At 42.3% G+C, this 16,205-nt stretch overlaps 2 protein-coding genes across 4 annotated transcripts; one reads left to right on the plus strand and one right to left on the minus strand.

Annotated features, from left to right (window-relative positions):
• The first annotated feature begins 109 nt into the window (after positions 1 to 109).
• Positions 110 to 4,918, plus strand: becn1 (beclin 1, autophagy related). 2 transcript variants are annotated; one of them, XM_035145096.1, is made up of 12 exons: positions 110 to 377; positions 454 to 586; positions 702 to 766; positions 1,489 to 1,547; positions 1,646 to 1,736; positions 1,852 to 1,988; positions 2,114 to 2,308; positions 2,411 to 2,557; positions 2,709 to 2,858; positions 3,070 to 3,130; positions 3,246 to 3,388; positions 4,090 to 4,918. In XM_035145096.1, the coding sequence occupies exons 2-12, from the start codon at positions 460 to 462 to the stop codon at positions 4,256 to 4,258; spliced, it is 1,344 nt and encodes a 447-aa protein (XP_035000987.1). In that variant the 5' UTR covers positions 110 to 377; positions 454 to 459; the 3' UTR covers positions 4,259 to 4,918. The 2 variants fall into 2 exon arrangements, with proteins under 2 accessions (XP_035000987.1, XP_035000986.1); XM_035145095.1 differs by having other exon boundaries at positions 111 to 278.
• Positions 4,919 to 5,443: 525 nt separating this feature from the next.
• Positions 5,444 to 15,996, minus strand: LOC118100233 (serine/threonine-protein kinase tousled-like 2). Of its 2 annotated transcripts, XM_035145093.1 has the most exons (21): positions 15,529 to 15,996; positions 14,167 to 14,261; positions 12,784 to 12,855; positions 12,125 to 12,197; positions 11,921 to 11,958; positions 11,609 to 11,701; positions 10,749 to 10,856; positions 10,185 to 10,277; positions 9,615 to 9,725; positions 9,352 to 9,488; positions 9,109 to 9,261; positions 8,660 to 8,726; positions 8,467 to 8,564; positions 8,268 to 8,349; positions 7,975 to 8,066; positions 7,778 to 7,867; positions 7,367 to 7,536; positions 7,050 to 7,188; positions 6,848 to 6,959; positions 6,653 to 6,760; positions 5,444 to 6,493 (listed from the first exon to the last, which is right to left on the minus strand). In XM_035145093.1, the coding sequence occupies exons 2-21, from the start codon at positions 14,257 to 14,259 to the stop codon at positions 6,344 to 6,346; spliced, it is 2,079 nt and encodes a 692-aa protein (XP_035000984.1). In that variant the 5' UTR covers positions 14,260 to 14,261; positions 15,529 to 15,996; the 3' UTR covers positions 5,444 to 6,343. The 2 variants fall into 2 exon arrangements, with proteins under 2 accessions (XP_035000984.1, XP_035000985.1); XM_035145094.1 differs by lacking the exon at positions 11,609 to 11,701 and having other exon boundaries at positions 15,529 to 15,995.
• Between the last annotated feature and the right edge of the window lie 209 nt (positions 15,997 to 16,205).

The following is a 16,205-nucleotide window of genomic DNA, read 5'->3' on the forward strand; positions in this document are numbered from 1 at the left end:
TTCGATATAAAATAAGATCGATAAGTAAAACCTATGAAACAGACAAATTTAATCTCATTCGTTTAATTTTAATCAACATAAACGAAAATGTGGGATGCGGTTTTCTCGCTTGATTTTGACGTCACGCGGAAACGTAAACAACAACACGGAAGTGGAGGGGGGGATTCGCGAGGAGCAGAATGCTACAGTGACGCTAACTCCATCGGAAGTGTTTTCTTACTTTCGTCATGCACGACTGAGGATTACAGTGAACTAGCTTTTATTTGTCACAAGCGGAAGTGAGTGTGTGTTTTGTTGTGTTTGTACGAGCAAGGCTAGCTGTAAGGTAGCCTTACAGCTAGCTGCTAACGGGCTGCTAACTAGCCAACGAGCTACAGGTTTGTGAAGGAAATAGATAAAGGGGCTGTCAGGCTTCACTGTGTGTTTTTATTTATCTTGTTTGTGTTCCTGTAGCTAGCGATGGAGGGCTCCAAGTCGTCGAGCACAACCATGCAGGTGAGCTTCGTGTGTCAGCGCTGCTGTCAGCCCCTGAAGCTGGACACGTCCTTCAACGTGCTCGATCGGGTCACGATCCAGGAGCTGATAGGTACGTGTACTGTCAATCAAGGTGAAGTGTCATGGCGTCCAAAGTGCTCCGTCTGACCATGAAGTCACTCATCTGTGTCCCCTCTCCTCCTCTTCCTCCTCCTCCTCCTCCTCAGCTCCGTTGGTCACTGTGACTCCCAGCAAACAGGCTGACAGCAGCGAGGGGGAGACAGCTCCAGAGGTGGGTTCAGCAGAAAGCACTCAGCACTGGGTGAAAAGGTTTGGGCACTAGAATAAAGTTTAGATGTCATGGAGGGATTTCATTTAACAATTATAGAAAAGTCTTTGCTGTGACAACAGACACATCAGGTTTGAAAACTTGTTGTAAACTCATAACCAACTACCCTCTGCACATCTGTTTTCCTGCCTGTTTGCACTTTTTTTTTTTATCCTACTCACCTCTGGAAAGATGTGAAATAACTGATACTCACACACGTTGCAATAACTATATATATACACATGGGCAACAATTTTTAGAATATAGGACAAGATGGTGAATGTCCCCTGTACGTTTGAAGGTGTTCTGCACAATTTATGTTACCAACTGCCAGTAGGTGTTAGCGGCCACCAACAGATGCTAGGGACATAACCTCAGTTGTGCGTCTTAGCGTCATCAAGTGGGCAATAACTTATTCACACACACTCCATACAGTTAATAATCAGAGCTCTTGGGGGGGGTTGATAATAGTTCTTTATGACGCTGGCTGTGAGTTTGCGCTGGTTGTCCTGCTGCAGAATGAATGTGGGACTGATCAGATGCCTCCATGATTTATGGTAGGATGTGGTGTGATGGATAAGAATATAAAGATCTTAAGCGCCTTAAGCTTTCCACTGTACTGAGTACTCCACATTCTCCATGTCCTTCAGTGTATTTGAGTCTCAGGAATTACATTTCTCTTCCAGGAGACCTTTGTAGAAAACAGGCAAGATGGAGTTTCGAGAAAATATATCCCTCCTGCACGGTGAGCACCCACTTCATTCAGGAAATGGAGGTATGGATTGACTTTGAAATGTGACGTATTCTATAGAACTGACTGAACTGCCGAATCTTGCTCTACAGTATGATGTCCACAGAGAGCGCCAACAGCTTCACCTTGATTGGAGAAGCATCTGATGGAGGCACGATGGAGAATCTCAGTCGTAGGCTAAAGGTCAGCGAAAAAGTTTGGCAATGATTTAAGAGGAGTCACCTTGTTGGGGTCAGCTCATGTTTGTGTCTGTGGCATCTATGGCTGAAACTAAAAAAGTGACTGTTTTGTGTCGCAGGTGACGAGCGACCTGTTTGATATAATGTCGGGTCAGACGGATGTGGACCATCCGCTGTGTGAAGAATGCACTGACACTTTGCTGGATCACCTGGACACACAGCTCAACATCACAGAGAACGAATGCCAGAATTACAAGTTAGTCGAAGCATGACACATTAAATTACTTTTCAGATATTATGTTGGTATTCACTGCCTCAAACAGATTAACTAGCTGAATCCTCATGTGTGAATTAAAACACACTATTTGAATGTGTTTTTAGGCAGTGTCTGGAGCTGCTGTCACACCTGCAGGTGGAGGAAGAGGAGACCCTGCTGGTGGAGCTGCAGCAGCTGGACGAGGAGGAGGAGGCCCTGGTGCAGGAACTGGAGGCGGTGGAGGAGCAGAGGGCCAATGTGGCCCAGGACCTGGCCCAGAGCAGGATCCACTCTCAGCAGCTGGACACAGAGGAGCTACAGTGAGTGGCCGAGCTGCGGTGCAGAGGGTGAGAGAGCAGGATATTCTAGATGATACAGCACCTAACAGCTGCGACCCTGTCCTTGCTGCTTTGTTCTGAAAGGTACCAGAAGGAGTACAGCGAGTTTAAACGGCAGCAGCTGGAGCTGGATGATGAGCTGAAGAGCGTCGACAACCAGATGCGTTACTGCCAGATTCAGCTCGATCGGCTGAAAAAGACCAACGTCTTCAACGCCACATTTCACATTTGGTAAATTCACACACACAGGAGAAGAAATTGTTATTTTATCTCTTCACCAATCAACCATGACTTAACAAATAGTCAACATGGGCCCAAGGATCAAAGTAAAACAAAGCCTATGGAGTGCGATTGCGAATAGTTTGTTTCTTGTCTCGTCCAGGCACAGTGGTCAGTTTGGTACCATCAACAACTTCCGCCTGGGTCGACTCCCCAGCGTCCCTGTGGAGTGGAACGAGATCAACGCAGCCTGGGGACAGACGGTGCTGCTGCTGCACGCGCTCGCCAACAAAATGGGGCTACGATTTCAGAGGTACACACACACACACACACTCCAAGTTGCTGGCAGTTTTTTAGTTGAATCTTGTCTTCTCACGTAGTCATGTTTCCATAAAATATGAGCAATAATATTCGTGAAATGTCTTTTCTTTTGACATTTCAAAAGATGTTTCTGTTGTTTAGTCGGTGCTTCAACAGTTATGTTTAGCTTTTATGCAATAAGCTCAAATATGGTCTCTCCTCAGATATCGTCTCGTTCCATATGGAAACCACTCATACTTAGAATCACTGACAGACAAGTCCAAGGTAATATGATGCAGAATTCTCAATCCCAGCTCTCCCATCATTTTTTTAAACCAACCTCCAGGCTCCATCCAATCTCTCCAACCCCCCCCCCCCTTTCTGTCTTGTGTTTGCGCAGGAACTTCCTCTGTACTGCTCAGGTGGCCTGAGGTTCTTCTGGGACAATAAATTTGACCATGCCATGGTGGCCTTCCTGGACTGTGTCCAGCAGTTCAAAGAGGAGGTGGAAAAGGGAGACACTGGCTTCTGTCTCCCGTACAGGTCAGAGCAACGTCATGATAGCATATCCTACTTTGTCCTCACGTTAATAAACAAGTATTTTTTGTAAATATCCAAGAAAATGTAATTCAACTTATTCTGAAGGGGCTGAATAATTATCTTTTTTGATTGTGCCACTGAGGCAAATAATGGGTTTTAAAGAAAACATGTATGTTCCAACCACATTCATGTTCCCTTTCTATTTTGAACTTTTGAACCTTCCTCTCATCTTCGCACCAGAGTGTGATGTAAACTGTGTAATAATCTACACGGGCAAGTCGGGTAAATGAGTAAACTCGTGCTGCAGGGAGAAATGCACCCATCCTGTTCTAAATACCGTATGATCCTTCCTCTATTGGCACCTTGAGGACAAACTCTGTGTCTAATGCCACAGTCTGAACAGATTTTCATTAAATTTAGTGAACACAGACCAGTGGTCACAGAACATTTTGGCAGATTAAGACGTAATCAACATCTTAAATTTCCATTATTGCAGCTATAAAATGAAGAACCAGACTTCCAAAGCCCGGGGTTGTATTTTCTGAGTTCAAAATCTGTGTAACACAATTGACAGAGATAAAGTCTTGGTATTAACACTCAAGTCCCCTCAATGGTTTTATAGTCTGATAACGATATTGGCTCCAGTGTATCCACCAGGCCTCGTGTGATGCTGTAATCAGGGTTTTTTTCTTTTCTTGTGTCAGGATGGATGTGGAGAAGGGGAAGATCGAGGACACAGGAGGCAGCGGTGGCTCCTACTCCATCAAAACCCAGTTTAACTCGGAGGAGCAGTGGACGAAGGCGTTGAAGTTTATGCTCACCAACCTGAAGTGGGGACTGGCCTGGGTCACCTCGCAGTTCTACAACAGATGAACCTGCTGGACTGGAGTGCCTTGAGTTTTTGGGTTTTGCTTTTCCGTACACCACCCCCCCTCTGATTAATGGATTACTTTTGGATCTTACGTGGATTTTTGGCCAAAGAAAAAGAAATGTTACTTCTTTTTATTGAGCACAAAGACACATCGAGCAGTGTCTAAGTCTTCAGTCCAGATTGTCTGTTGGTAAATGAGGCCATTTAAATCGATATATTCCACACTTCCCCAGACTAGAATGTACTCAAGAAGAAACCATTTCCCAAATTCTCACCACTTTTTCAACTTCAAGCTATCTTTGGTCTCCTGTTGCACTGCACATATTTGAAATCACTATTTTATTCACTCTTTCAAGTGTTTGTTTTTTCTTTGTCCCAATTAATATAAACTATGGAGAGTTTGATGTGATCATTATGATCAAGGAAAGTTTTTAAATGAACACTGTTTAGTATTTGACAGAAGTACATCAGTATTTGTTTAACCTCGACTGTCGTTAACCACGTTTTCCAGTTACACACATACTCGGTTAACTATTGTATTTAGAGGTGCACTGATACGACTCCTGTGTTCTTACTCTGCACCGCCACCTGAACATGTGTGTTCAAAATGATTGGATCATTTCAATGGTCTGAGTTAATAAACATAAGCTGTGGGAAAAAAACATCTGGTATGGAGATTTATTTTTCTAGCAATTAGACATATTTGACATGTTCATTGAAGTATCTGCATCATGGGATACCACTCAACATAGTTAATAATTATTAAAATAAGGGTTTCTGCAGGTTTCAACAATATTGAAGACTTTTTAAGACTGAAATTAATTAACTTTAAGACCCAAGTTAATAACGACAGATGCGACGGAATATCTCAGTCCCAGAATTTTTTTACCCTCCCTCATTTATGACTTGGACGGAGACAGGTATTTCTAGTCTTTCTCAGAGCCGAGCGTACTGAGATAAATATTCGTTCTAAATGACAGCTTTGTAGTTTAATACTAATACTATGCCAATACCTGTATTGTTGAGAAAGACAGATGCAGAGATTACAAACTATGCATGCCACCAAATTTAAAACAATTTATTTTAAGATCCTGCAGAAACCCTGTAACACGTCTGTACCCATTTGAGTATTTTTTGTTAATTAACAATAAATCTTCATGTTTCTAAAGTGAATCAACACACCAGAGTAAACCAAACGTTTTTAATGGTTTTATAATCATTTCTGTTGAATCGAACCTCTCATCACAACACTCACTCATAGTCAGCCCCCCCCCCCTTTAAGTTTAACAAAAACATTAGAAGGGGTAAATTTCATGGAAAAATATTGACTTAATCAAAATAATAAGCCGACTTCCAGTTATCCAGTATAATCTCTTTAAAATAGCTCAACACCAGTTACTCTTCTCAGAATCATCCCTCTTCTCTATAAATTCATTCATGAATCTCTAATGTTGCCGCGACAACATCCCTTAAACTTTGGTCATCAGTCACTTCCTCATCGCTTGTCGGAGCCCTTCCTAAAAAAAGTGCCAGGTTCAAACCTAAAGGGAAACGTCTTTGAAACCAACCTCTAGTTCGGAAAAATAGTTTCCACGTATAGTTTTCAAATAGTTTAGACGATGAATGTCAAGCAGGATGGGATGAGCTTTCATTAACGCTTCTTCTAAACCTTCCAGAGTACAGGCAGGTGATCTTCCACACATTGCGTATTTCTCAGCCTGTCAGTTGTGCAATTTTTTGGGTGCTTTTACTATTTCTCTTGTTAGAAAGACCCTAGAAATGAGCTAAAGTTTTTGTTAGTGCATGCATATGGGCAAATCTTTGGGTTCTATTGAGCCCACAGCCAGAGACTGGCCATTCATTTTTTTTTTTAACCACTTGGACGATGGTGGTGGGCACATTTACTGCTACATAACCACATCATCCATCATTTTGGTTCCATTCACACTTTCAGGATCTCCCCGTCCCATCATGCTCTCTGCTCTCTCGCCATCAAGAAAGCGAAGGAGGAGCTTCATCAAGTGTGTGATGCCGCTGCGTAGCTTTTGTCCTCACTGGGGTTTTACTCCAGTTTCTTTCAGCTCGCGTCAGTCGGATGTGGAGGGAAGAGGAGGAGCCAGAGGTGCGCTGCTGCCCAGGGCTTTTCGAATGTGGGGCATTAGAAAGGGGTCACTGGCCAACTGCAGCACGTCCACGCGATCCTCCTTGTGATAAGCCAGGCAACGTCGGATAAAAGCCTATGAAGGCAAAGAGGGGAATTAATAACATTTTCACACCACTTAGATAATAAACTTTACATTTATACCCAGCTCATTATGATCTCTCCCGATAATTTCAGGGGAATATCTGGAGTTCAGAACATGTCTAAAGCAGGAGAAGAGAAATGGATACTGCACCTTTGCTTCTGTGGTGACCACAGGTTTGGGAGGAAACTGCACCTCGGTGGCTTTAAGAATGGTGTTTTCTTGAAGAATATCCTGTTGCGACTGGTTATGACCAAACGGCTGGAAAAGTCAACAGGGAGATGGTTAACAGACCGTTAATAAACTTCAGACAACAAAACACCTGTTACAGATGCACGTTCTAGTTACCTTGCGTCCATATAAGCTCTGGTAAAAGATGACCCCAAGTGACCACACATCCACCTTGTTGGATATTTTGGGGGGCTCCTTGCCAACCACAAAACATTCAGGAGGGAGGTACCTGTAAACCACACAATCACCACATGATCAATCACACATCCTCTGGTTGCGTGGTTACAACTAGGTTACAGAGAAATGTGTGTCACTGTACCAGTAGGTCCCTGCTCCTTGTGAGGTCAGCTCCATGCCATCTGCCGAGCTGTAGCTGTCGTCATCCATGATCTTAGACAGGCCGAAGTCGGTGATCTTAATCTCTCCGCATGCTGTGCCGTTAACCAACAGGATGTTTCCTGAAGACAAGATGTTTATACTTGTTTAAAATTAAAATATGCATCACATCATGTACATTTTCTTGACAGAGGAGGAATCTGTTCAGCACTGAAACTCCACAGAGATCAATTCTGTTATTTATTAGTATCTGACGGCCGGAGATTTCGAAACAACAAGCTAACAGCTCCAGGACTGTACCAGGCTTGAGGTCATAGTGGATGATGGGTGGCCGGATCTGGTTGAGGTACTTGAGAGCGTTGACGATCTGCATGACGATCGAGCGGCCCTCCTTCTCCGTCATCAGCTTATTCTGCTTCAAGTAGAAATCCAGATCGTTGCCTTCACAGTACTCCAGGACTGTGCAGAACCTGCCAGAGACACAACAGATGGATCGTTTGGGAAGATTTTCAATATCAAGCACCCACTTACATACACACACATCCAGAGATGTTTAAACGTGATATTTGAAACATATGTATATCAAAAAAGTATTTTCACTTATTTATAATAAGTGTACCATAAAGATAATGTAAAAGGATAAACCCAAATCCAGGCTTACATATTTCAATAGCTAACCTGATACATGTCTTTTTGGATCGAAGTACTTACGAGTCTGTGTCGAGTGAGAAATAGTCATAGAGTTTGACTATTCTCGGGTGGTCGAGTTCTTTGTGGATTCTGTACTCTCGACAGGCGTGTCTGTAAAGATGATTCAGCGTTAACACTGATTGACTTTTTAAATACATCATAAATAAAGTATAAGCTGCAAAGCATATTTTTAAACAAAATATTTCCAACACACTCACTTGTGGTAGTTTTCCTTCTTCTCCTCCCTCCAGTTCTTGTTGAGTTGATGGATTTTAATGGCCACATACCGTTGCTCTGTCAAATCAAATGCCTGAAAAAGGAAATTTAAATATCAACACAAGCAAGTTGGAGAAGCCGACGATAAGAGGACAGTTACACTCAGATGTGCAGAGTATCTGTTTAATAGACAAGGCAATGTTGAGATAACGACACCACAGGGACACAAGATGTTCCCCTGCTAAACTAAAACCAGTGCTTGTAAAGAAGAAGCCAAATAATGGCACATTCTTACCTTGAAAACTTCACTAAAGCCGCCTCTTCCAAGTAAATATAACAGCAGATATCTGTCATTCAGCGTCGGGTGGTCTTTAAACCTAAAAGTTAAGACAAGGTGCTTCATTACTTCACTTTTCTTTTTACGATCAAGTGGAAAAAGGCATGATAACGAACATGTGAGGGGGGGCAGGTTCAACAGAGATAATAATACACACTGTGAATTGTCCTCATTGTGGATTCTCTTCAGCTCCCGAATGTGCAGGTTTCTAACTCGCTCCAAATGCTCCAGCTCGGACTGGATCTCTGCCTCTTCCTGCACACAAACACACAGGGTGGTCACATACCTCATCCTGTGGTAGACAGGAATCCCAACAGAACAAAAAGCTGACATAAGAATAAAGCCGGTACCTTTTTTAGATGACCAATTCGGAGTTTGAAAATCTCTTCTTGCTCATGATATTCTGCCAGGGACAACCTGTGTGGGATACAGTAGCAAATAGACAGTAAGATTAAAAATACAGACAGCTACTATTAGAGGTTGTGTTAATGTGAGAATATAAGAAAATAAAGCCAGAAGTGTCAAAATCATTAATATTCTCAGAATTAAACAATAAAAACATGCAATTTATAAACACAACTGTTTGAACTGGCAAAATTAAACAAACACCTGGACAATAATTGTCTATTAATAATTCAGGATTTATTGTCAGTTTATTGCCCAAAGACAAGTACATGATAGCAGAGGCATCCTCTGCCTACACCAGTCAGCCAGGACTGAAGTGCTGCCTCCTGGACATGAAGAATAATGAAGTGTTATCTTTGGGCAGATCCATGTGAGCTATTGTTTGTGATCTTACGTTTCATTCTCTTGGCCGTTGCTCCTGCTCTTTCTTCTGTTCTGTTCCAGGCTGGGTGGAGGCGTCTGGGCCATGGAAGGTGGTTTCCTCTTCCCCAGCAGCTTCCTCTGCCTCTCCATCTCCTCACGCTGCGAGTTGATCTTCTCTTGTTGCCTAGAATACAAAAGTACAATCAAGTGTGAACGTTCTTGTTTACAGAACGGACAAAATGCAAACATGTTATGTCGTATTTAAGCTGCTGACTTGATGAGGTTCTGGAAGGCGAATCCATCGGTCCACTGTTCAGTGAAGGAGGCTCCGTGGCGTACGGTAGTGAAGTGACCCAGACGCAGGCGGTCCTGCATGCTCTTGTCCCTGCAAGCCATCTTCTCCTGCTTTGACTGCACAAAACCATGAATGAATAAAACACATTCTGAATCAACTCAATGTAAAGAACTGAACACTGCTTTAAAATCCCCAATCCCCCAGCAGCTTCAGACACATACAGTCCTTGTGTACACACCCACCTTCTCAACCAGCAGCTTCTTGCTCATGGTCACACACTTGTTGAGCCGCTCTTTGTAGCGCTCCAGCATCTTCTGCTGCTCATCGACCTGCCGCCTCAAGTCACAGTTCGCCTGCCAAAACGTACATCGTCACATCTCATTCTTATCACATACGGATTCAAGGCCTTTTTGCATTTAAACTGACAAGATGCAGCAATTATCAGTGTGTTTGCTTTTTGCTGACATTTAGACAAAATGTCATTTAAACAACAATGGCATTTGAAAGTTAGCAAGCACATCATTCATGACAAGCTGCAACCACGCCAGTGCAGCTTAATTGATGATGTTATTGTGACAAGAAGAATGTTGTCAAGACTGTGAGGTGATTTTAAGGACATTTAAAAATAGGTGTGTGTATGATTGTTATTGTTAGTGAAGTATAATAATAATTTGTTGTAGATAGGGTTCTCGGGAATTAAATAATAATTAGATAACTAGTTTCCATTGTCAACTACTCTGATGCACTTTTAACTGATCCAAATGTTTGAAAACTGATTTTTAAGACGGATTTGAAATATTTTCTCTTCTCACCCTCAGCAGGTCATCTATCCTTTCCTCCTTCTGCTCCAGGTCAGAGTGTTTGTTCCTCTCCAGTGCTGCCAGTTTCAGCAGCGTCAGATCTGACTGGGGAAGGAGGACAGAGAGAAAAACAAGTCAACACATCGTTCACTGAGATTATGCAAACGCCCTTTTGGCCAGTGAGCAGAAACAAACACTTTAACTTTATCAAAATCAGACAGGGCCGTCTTGGATATAAGACATGAATTCAAAATGTTGACCTTTAATCAGGCCAATTAAAGTAATTTGCAAAGACAGCTGGATGTGTGTTGAAAGTGTTTGACCTTCAATTCTAGCATCCACATCTTGTCCAACTAGTGTGATTTAATAAATGTCTGGACAAGGTGTGAAGTTGCATCATCACTGCAAGTTTTGTCAAACTCAACTAAAAAGGTGTGAGGTGTTATTTTTCAGATTGGAAATACTAAATCACCCCTTAATTAATGATCGAAGCAAAACCAAGCTGAAAACGATGACGGAAAACCTGAGAAGGTAGTTTTAAAAGTTAGTGGAGATCCAGGTCAGTCAGACAGTTACCTGTGTGGCTTTGTGTGTGCAGGAGTGTGTGGGAGCCGTCTTGACAGAGCTGCAGGATGAAGAGTCTGTGTGGGCCGAGCCTGTGGAGGAAGGACTGCCATGCTGAAACTAATGGGAAAAGAGAAAGGTAGAAAAGACACAGACTAAAATATAACTATTATATAACCCAGACAGCATGGGGGATTATAAAGTCACTGAAGAGATAAAGAAGAAAAGGTGCAAATACTGATGCAGTTGAGAGAGAGAACTGAATTATTAGATGGACTATCCTAAACGTCCATTCCAAGAAACACACCATTCCTTTGCTGAGTCAAAACTGAAAGTATTTTACAATATGTGCTGTTAATGAAAGATACTGCATACAGTTAATTTCCAGTAAACTTGCAGGACAATCTCTGCTTTTCAGTCAATGTATGTTGATGCAGGAAGAGATTTGAAATGACATGAATGAAATAAATATGCCTTTACATCTTTCAGAAAGCAAATTCACTCTTTCCCCAGAGAAATCTCTGAAAAAAAATACTCCACATAAAACCGATTACTTAAACTAACCAAAGAATCTGATCTGCAAACTAAACCGTGCTCATTCTGATTAACCAAAAATTATTATGATCCCCACGATCAGCAATAGCATCTTTCTTTTTGGGAAAATAAAACATAACCAAACCAGGCCAGAACCCATTTCAAATTTTTGTCCGAAACCTCGCCCGATGGGCTCCAGTCAGATACCCACACTCCAATGCGAAGAAAAAATGTACATCGACCCACATAACCAGCAGATGAATTGACAATGGCTTAAGATTAAAACCCTGGTGGGCCCAAAGCAAGAGAGAGCTATGGAGATGGAAACTGGTGCTCACCAGAGGATTAGACAGAGAGTGCTGTGGAGAGGAGCGCACCAGCATGGGGATGCCCCGGGCAGGACTGTTGCCAGAGCCACTGCTACCAGCAAACTGGCCACAGGGCAGTGAACAGTGTGGAAACAAGACGGAGAGAAAGAAAGACAGAGTTGTTATTTAGAGAGAGTTTAATGAGGAGCCACACTGGCACAGTGGGAACATGAGGGTGAGACATCACACCAAAAGCCCGAGAGTGATTTGAAACTGTGCACGACACGGTGGATAGAGTACAAAAGGACTGAGGCATATGATGTCAACTTAGTTTGTACTCACCTCAAAATAATCACTTATTTTGTGTCCTCTTCCTTTTCCTACAAAAAAAAACATGCCAGGTATGAGAGGTGAGAAAATGGAATAATTAGATATTTACATGTATATTTAGCAGAGCAGAAGCATGGCAAACCACAACAGACCTAATCTAAATGTGCAACCCTGAATACCGAGATGCTTCTGCCTCGGTACATAGATCAAACTTACCCTGGCTATTGCTGTCATAGATGTCTCCTTTTCTCTTCCTGCTTCTCTGGTCATTGGTCTTCTTCTCTGGTGTCTGACATGAGAGGAAAAGCAGCACGCGTTATAATTTAATTTTACCTCCATAAATGTTTTCCATGAATCACATTAAGATAACGGTATATGAAATATTACATCTTGAAATTATGTGGGCATAATTGCACTTTTAACACAAATGTCAAACCATTTTTAATAAGATTGATAGCAGCTTCTATTTTGTATTCAGTATTTAATGAACCATGATGCACCTACTGACAAATTTTTCCATTCACAAGGTGACATGTTTGTTAATGGCTATTTGCCGTCACCACACAGCAAAGTGGTCATGAGCTCAAAACTGAGTCATGAATCTTTCAGTGAGGAGTCTGCATGTTTGTCCCCTTCAGAAACCGTCCTTTTCACACATTCAAATTCATATCTTCTTGTTTAAAGAATAATTTTCCAGTTTATTTGCACTTCATATTATTACCATGCTCTATATGTGCACGATACAAAACATATCACCGTTTCTACAAATCACAACCAATAGGAATACCACTGACAGGCAGGAAGTGTGCACATAGTGAAAAAGACCTGAATATGAAGAGCAAAGTCATTTTGAATGACTCTTTCCTTTAACCCACCTCCAGTTCCTTATCACTCAGTGATCCCGCGCTGCACAGAGACTGGTTGGATGATTCGCTGTTGGCTGAACTCTGGGGGAAAAAGACAGAACAGACACACGAGAACTGATGGATTAATCAGGTACTACTTTTGCTAGCAGATGCTTGAGAGTAAATCTGGAAAGAGACCTACTTGAAAGAAATAGTTTAGCTTTGTGGCAGATTGAAAAACGTTACTTCATGACATACACAATCACATGAGACGAAGAGGAATCAGACTCATAGGTGCAGGAGGCTAATGCTTTTACGGCCTGTCGGCTTTCTGTTTCTGTCAAGGTCACACATAGACATACACTATATATAATCATTGCACTGTCTCGAATGGTACTTTAATACATCATTCACTGTATTGCAACATACACACAGCGTTAAATCATTCACTCTCTAATACCACAGCGGGCAGGCCTGACAATTCATCTCTGAGCTCACTGCAGGTCATGAATGATAGTGATTGCTTTCTCAGGGGCTGCCATTTTCTCAAATGGGCCCCCACACACAGTAATACCCAGTTCAACAGCAGGGTTGCAGTGCAGTGCTCAGCCAGTGCAGTGCTCAGCCAGCGCTGTGAGCTTCAGCTGCGGTGCCATTTCAGTGTCGCTCAACAAAGCAGCTGGCCAGCTCCCGTGTCAGCTGAAACAGAGCTCTTCTTGTCTAGGTTTTAGTTCAGGAAGACAGGATCGTTCCACAGAGGGAAACTCCTGACGACAGAGCACCAGTAATTGAAATAGAAGATTTTGAAGCCTTTTTAAACTGGAGAACTACCATGAGAGAACCGACCGACTGTACACATTTGCATTCACTCACAAACAACAGTGGAGTTGTGTGTCGTTTGCCTGTAGGAAAGCTCCAAGCTGCTGAACATATTTTAGTATGGGTACAACTGAAACTTTTATATCAACATAAAAATAACTTCAACTGAACTCTCATTATATTAATATTTGAAGTGTAACATCTGCACAAACAATCTGTACTTACAGAAGCTGATCTTTTTGAGCAGGAATACAACGATCAAGCTAATAAACAAGAATGGCACACAGTAGAGTGCATTCTTCCTCCAAGGCCCAACAGCCCCATTCAATTAAATCAAGCTGCACCACATTGCACACACTTGTATATGTTAGGCCTATAAATATGCCTGATTTTATTCATTCAAATTTCAGGATTATTTCTTGAGAAATTCAAAGAAATGTCACAAAAAAAACTGAATTCCTGGATCTGCTTCAAAAGTTAAAGGGTTTATCCTGGGGCAATAAAATAAGTTCAGTAGTTTTTGTATAATCCTGCAGACAGACAAACAAACAAACAGACAAACAAACAAACAGACAAACAAATAAACAGACAAACCTTGGCCACACCAACTCCAGTGAAGCGGGCCTCAAGCAGTTCCTGCTTGCGTGGATCCAGGCTTATAGCCTGACTGTGAAGTCCTTCCATCATGCCTAGAAAGAGAGACACAAACACTGGATGAGCTCATGTGGACAAGCTGGATTAGGTTACTGCCACACAAGGGAAGACTGTGCAGGTAAGGAGTTTTTCATTAGGCATATAGGACAAGATGTTGAATATCCCCTGTATCGCTTAATTCATTTAAAAAAACACAATCTGATTCATTCAAAGAAAGCTAACAGGAATGTGGTTTTAAAAATACTTCATAGGAAAGATTCCCCAGCCCCCTCTTGAAATAACAAAAAGTTGACAGGAAATATTGACAACAAACTGAATAGTGTAGCTTAGGTTAACAGAAGTAGTTTAATGGTTAATTTAACAAATTGGACCAGCAGTACAAAATAAGGGAAGATACTGAACCCTGAAAAAAAGGAGATTCTGTCTAATTCTGGTGCGTATATAGATAGTTAAAGTCTAGTCCATTAAGTTAAGTGACTATAAATGTACATATTAAACTCTTCCATGTTCATAAGCTGGAGAATAAGGAGATCCACTGACTTTAGACATAACTGGTTCCCACTATCATCATCGTTACATATTTAAACTTAATTGAACTTACAAGCATTTAGGTGTCAAGTGTCAAAAGTAATGTGTTTTAAATTCTCCTCTGGTTTTAAATGGTTGTCAGATCATTAAATGTCAGTGCACGACTTCCTTTAACCATCAGTTCCCCTCAGGGCATCGATCAATTATTGACTGATTCATCTGATGGCAAACGACTCACAGCCATGACAGTTACTTAAAAACTACAATCTTAATGAACATCATCTTTTTGCCTCGGTTGTATTAAGTCATATGGATATTTTCTATATGAACCTGTCAACTTTATCAAAAACAATGGTGGTCAGGAAACGATCCCTCACTAGAAAGGTGATTTAGCTTCATTTTAACTGAAGTGACAAACCCCAGATTTATTTGAGTTAATAGATGTTTCCCCTGAAGTGAGTTGATCGCAGCTGACGGAACAAAAAGCGATTTTTTTAATATGACTATTGACTGAAGCGATGTGAACATATGCCAAACTTAGCTAACCTTAATTAGCTAGTTAACATTAGCAAACGTCAACATACTAATAAAATCCTAGAAGACGATCCCACGCTGAGTTGAGTTGTCATTAATCGATTAAAAGTTGAAGTTTGAGTTGTTGTTAGCGGCCAATGTGTTGTAAGGTTAGTAAGTAACAGCACAGTAGGTTGCCCCAAGCAGCTAGCTATGTAGCAAGGAAGCTAGCGTTAGCATTAGCCGCAGTGGAGGTCTCACCTGGAGGAGCTTCGGCAGATTTCACCGTCACTCGCGGTCCTAGAGACGCTGATGTCCGGGCACCCAGTGACAACAAACCCCCTTAACGGCCCCCGGCTCCACACGCGTCAAATAGACTTGTCAAGTTTCCCATCTGCAGTTGTTTCTAAAGCAAGGAAAGACATCTGTTAGCTTAGCCGAATGCTAGCTACGCAGGGCGGCGCGGCGGGTGTCATCCGGACAGGAGGCCCTGATCCTCGGGGTTTCCTCGGGCGCCGCGGTGCTCCTGTGAGGAGCGGACCGGGAGCTGCCGACTCTCTGAAGCCGCTCTGACGGATGTTGTCACATCTCTGCCTCCCTCGGTCCCTCTGGTGTCATTAGGCTCGCACCGGGAGGACGAGCGCAGCCCCCTCGTTACAGTCCATCACTTAATGGTTAATAAATGATAATAGCCCCCTGCAGCAAGGCCACGGGGCTCCAGAGATTTAAGTGATGCTTCCCCGTGCGCCACTTAAACCAGATAATGTAAACCAGTCACCCCAGATCACAGAGGAGAGGCTGGGTCATCACTCAGGGGCCCCGGGGTTCTAGGGGCCCCTGAGAGCCCCAGATGTGCAAGAGAACAGAGTGGGGTTTTGGGGGTTTTGACACATTTCAAATGTTTGGAAATTTACAACATAAAGTAGAATAAGTTTGGT

This window comes from Hippoglossus stenolepis, chromosome 21 (assembly GCF_022539355.2).
Source record: "Hippoglossus stenolepis isolate QCI-W04-F060 chromosome 21, HSTE1.2, whole genome shotgun sequence".
In the NCBI taxonomy this organism is placed as follows: domain Eukaryota; kingdom Metazoa; phylum Chordata; class Actinopteri; order Pleuronectiformes; family Pleuronectidae; genus Hippoglossus; species Hippoglossus stenolepis.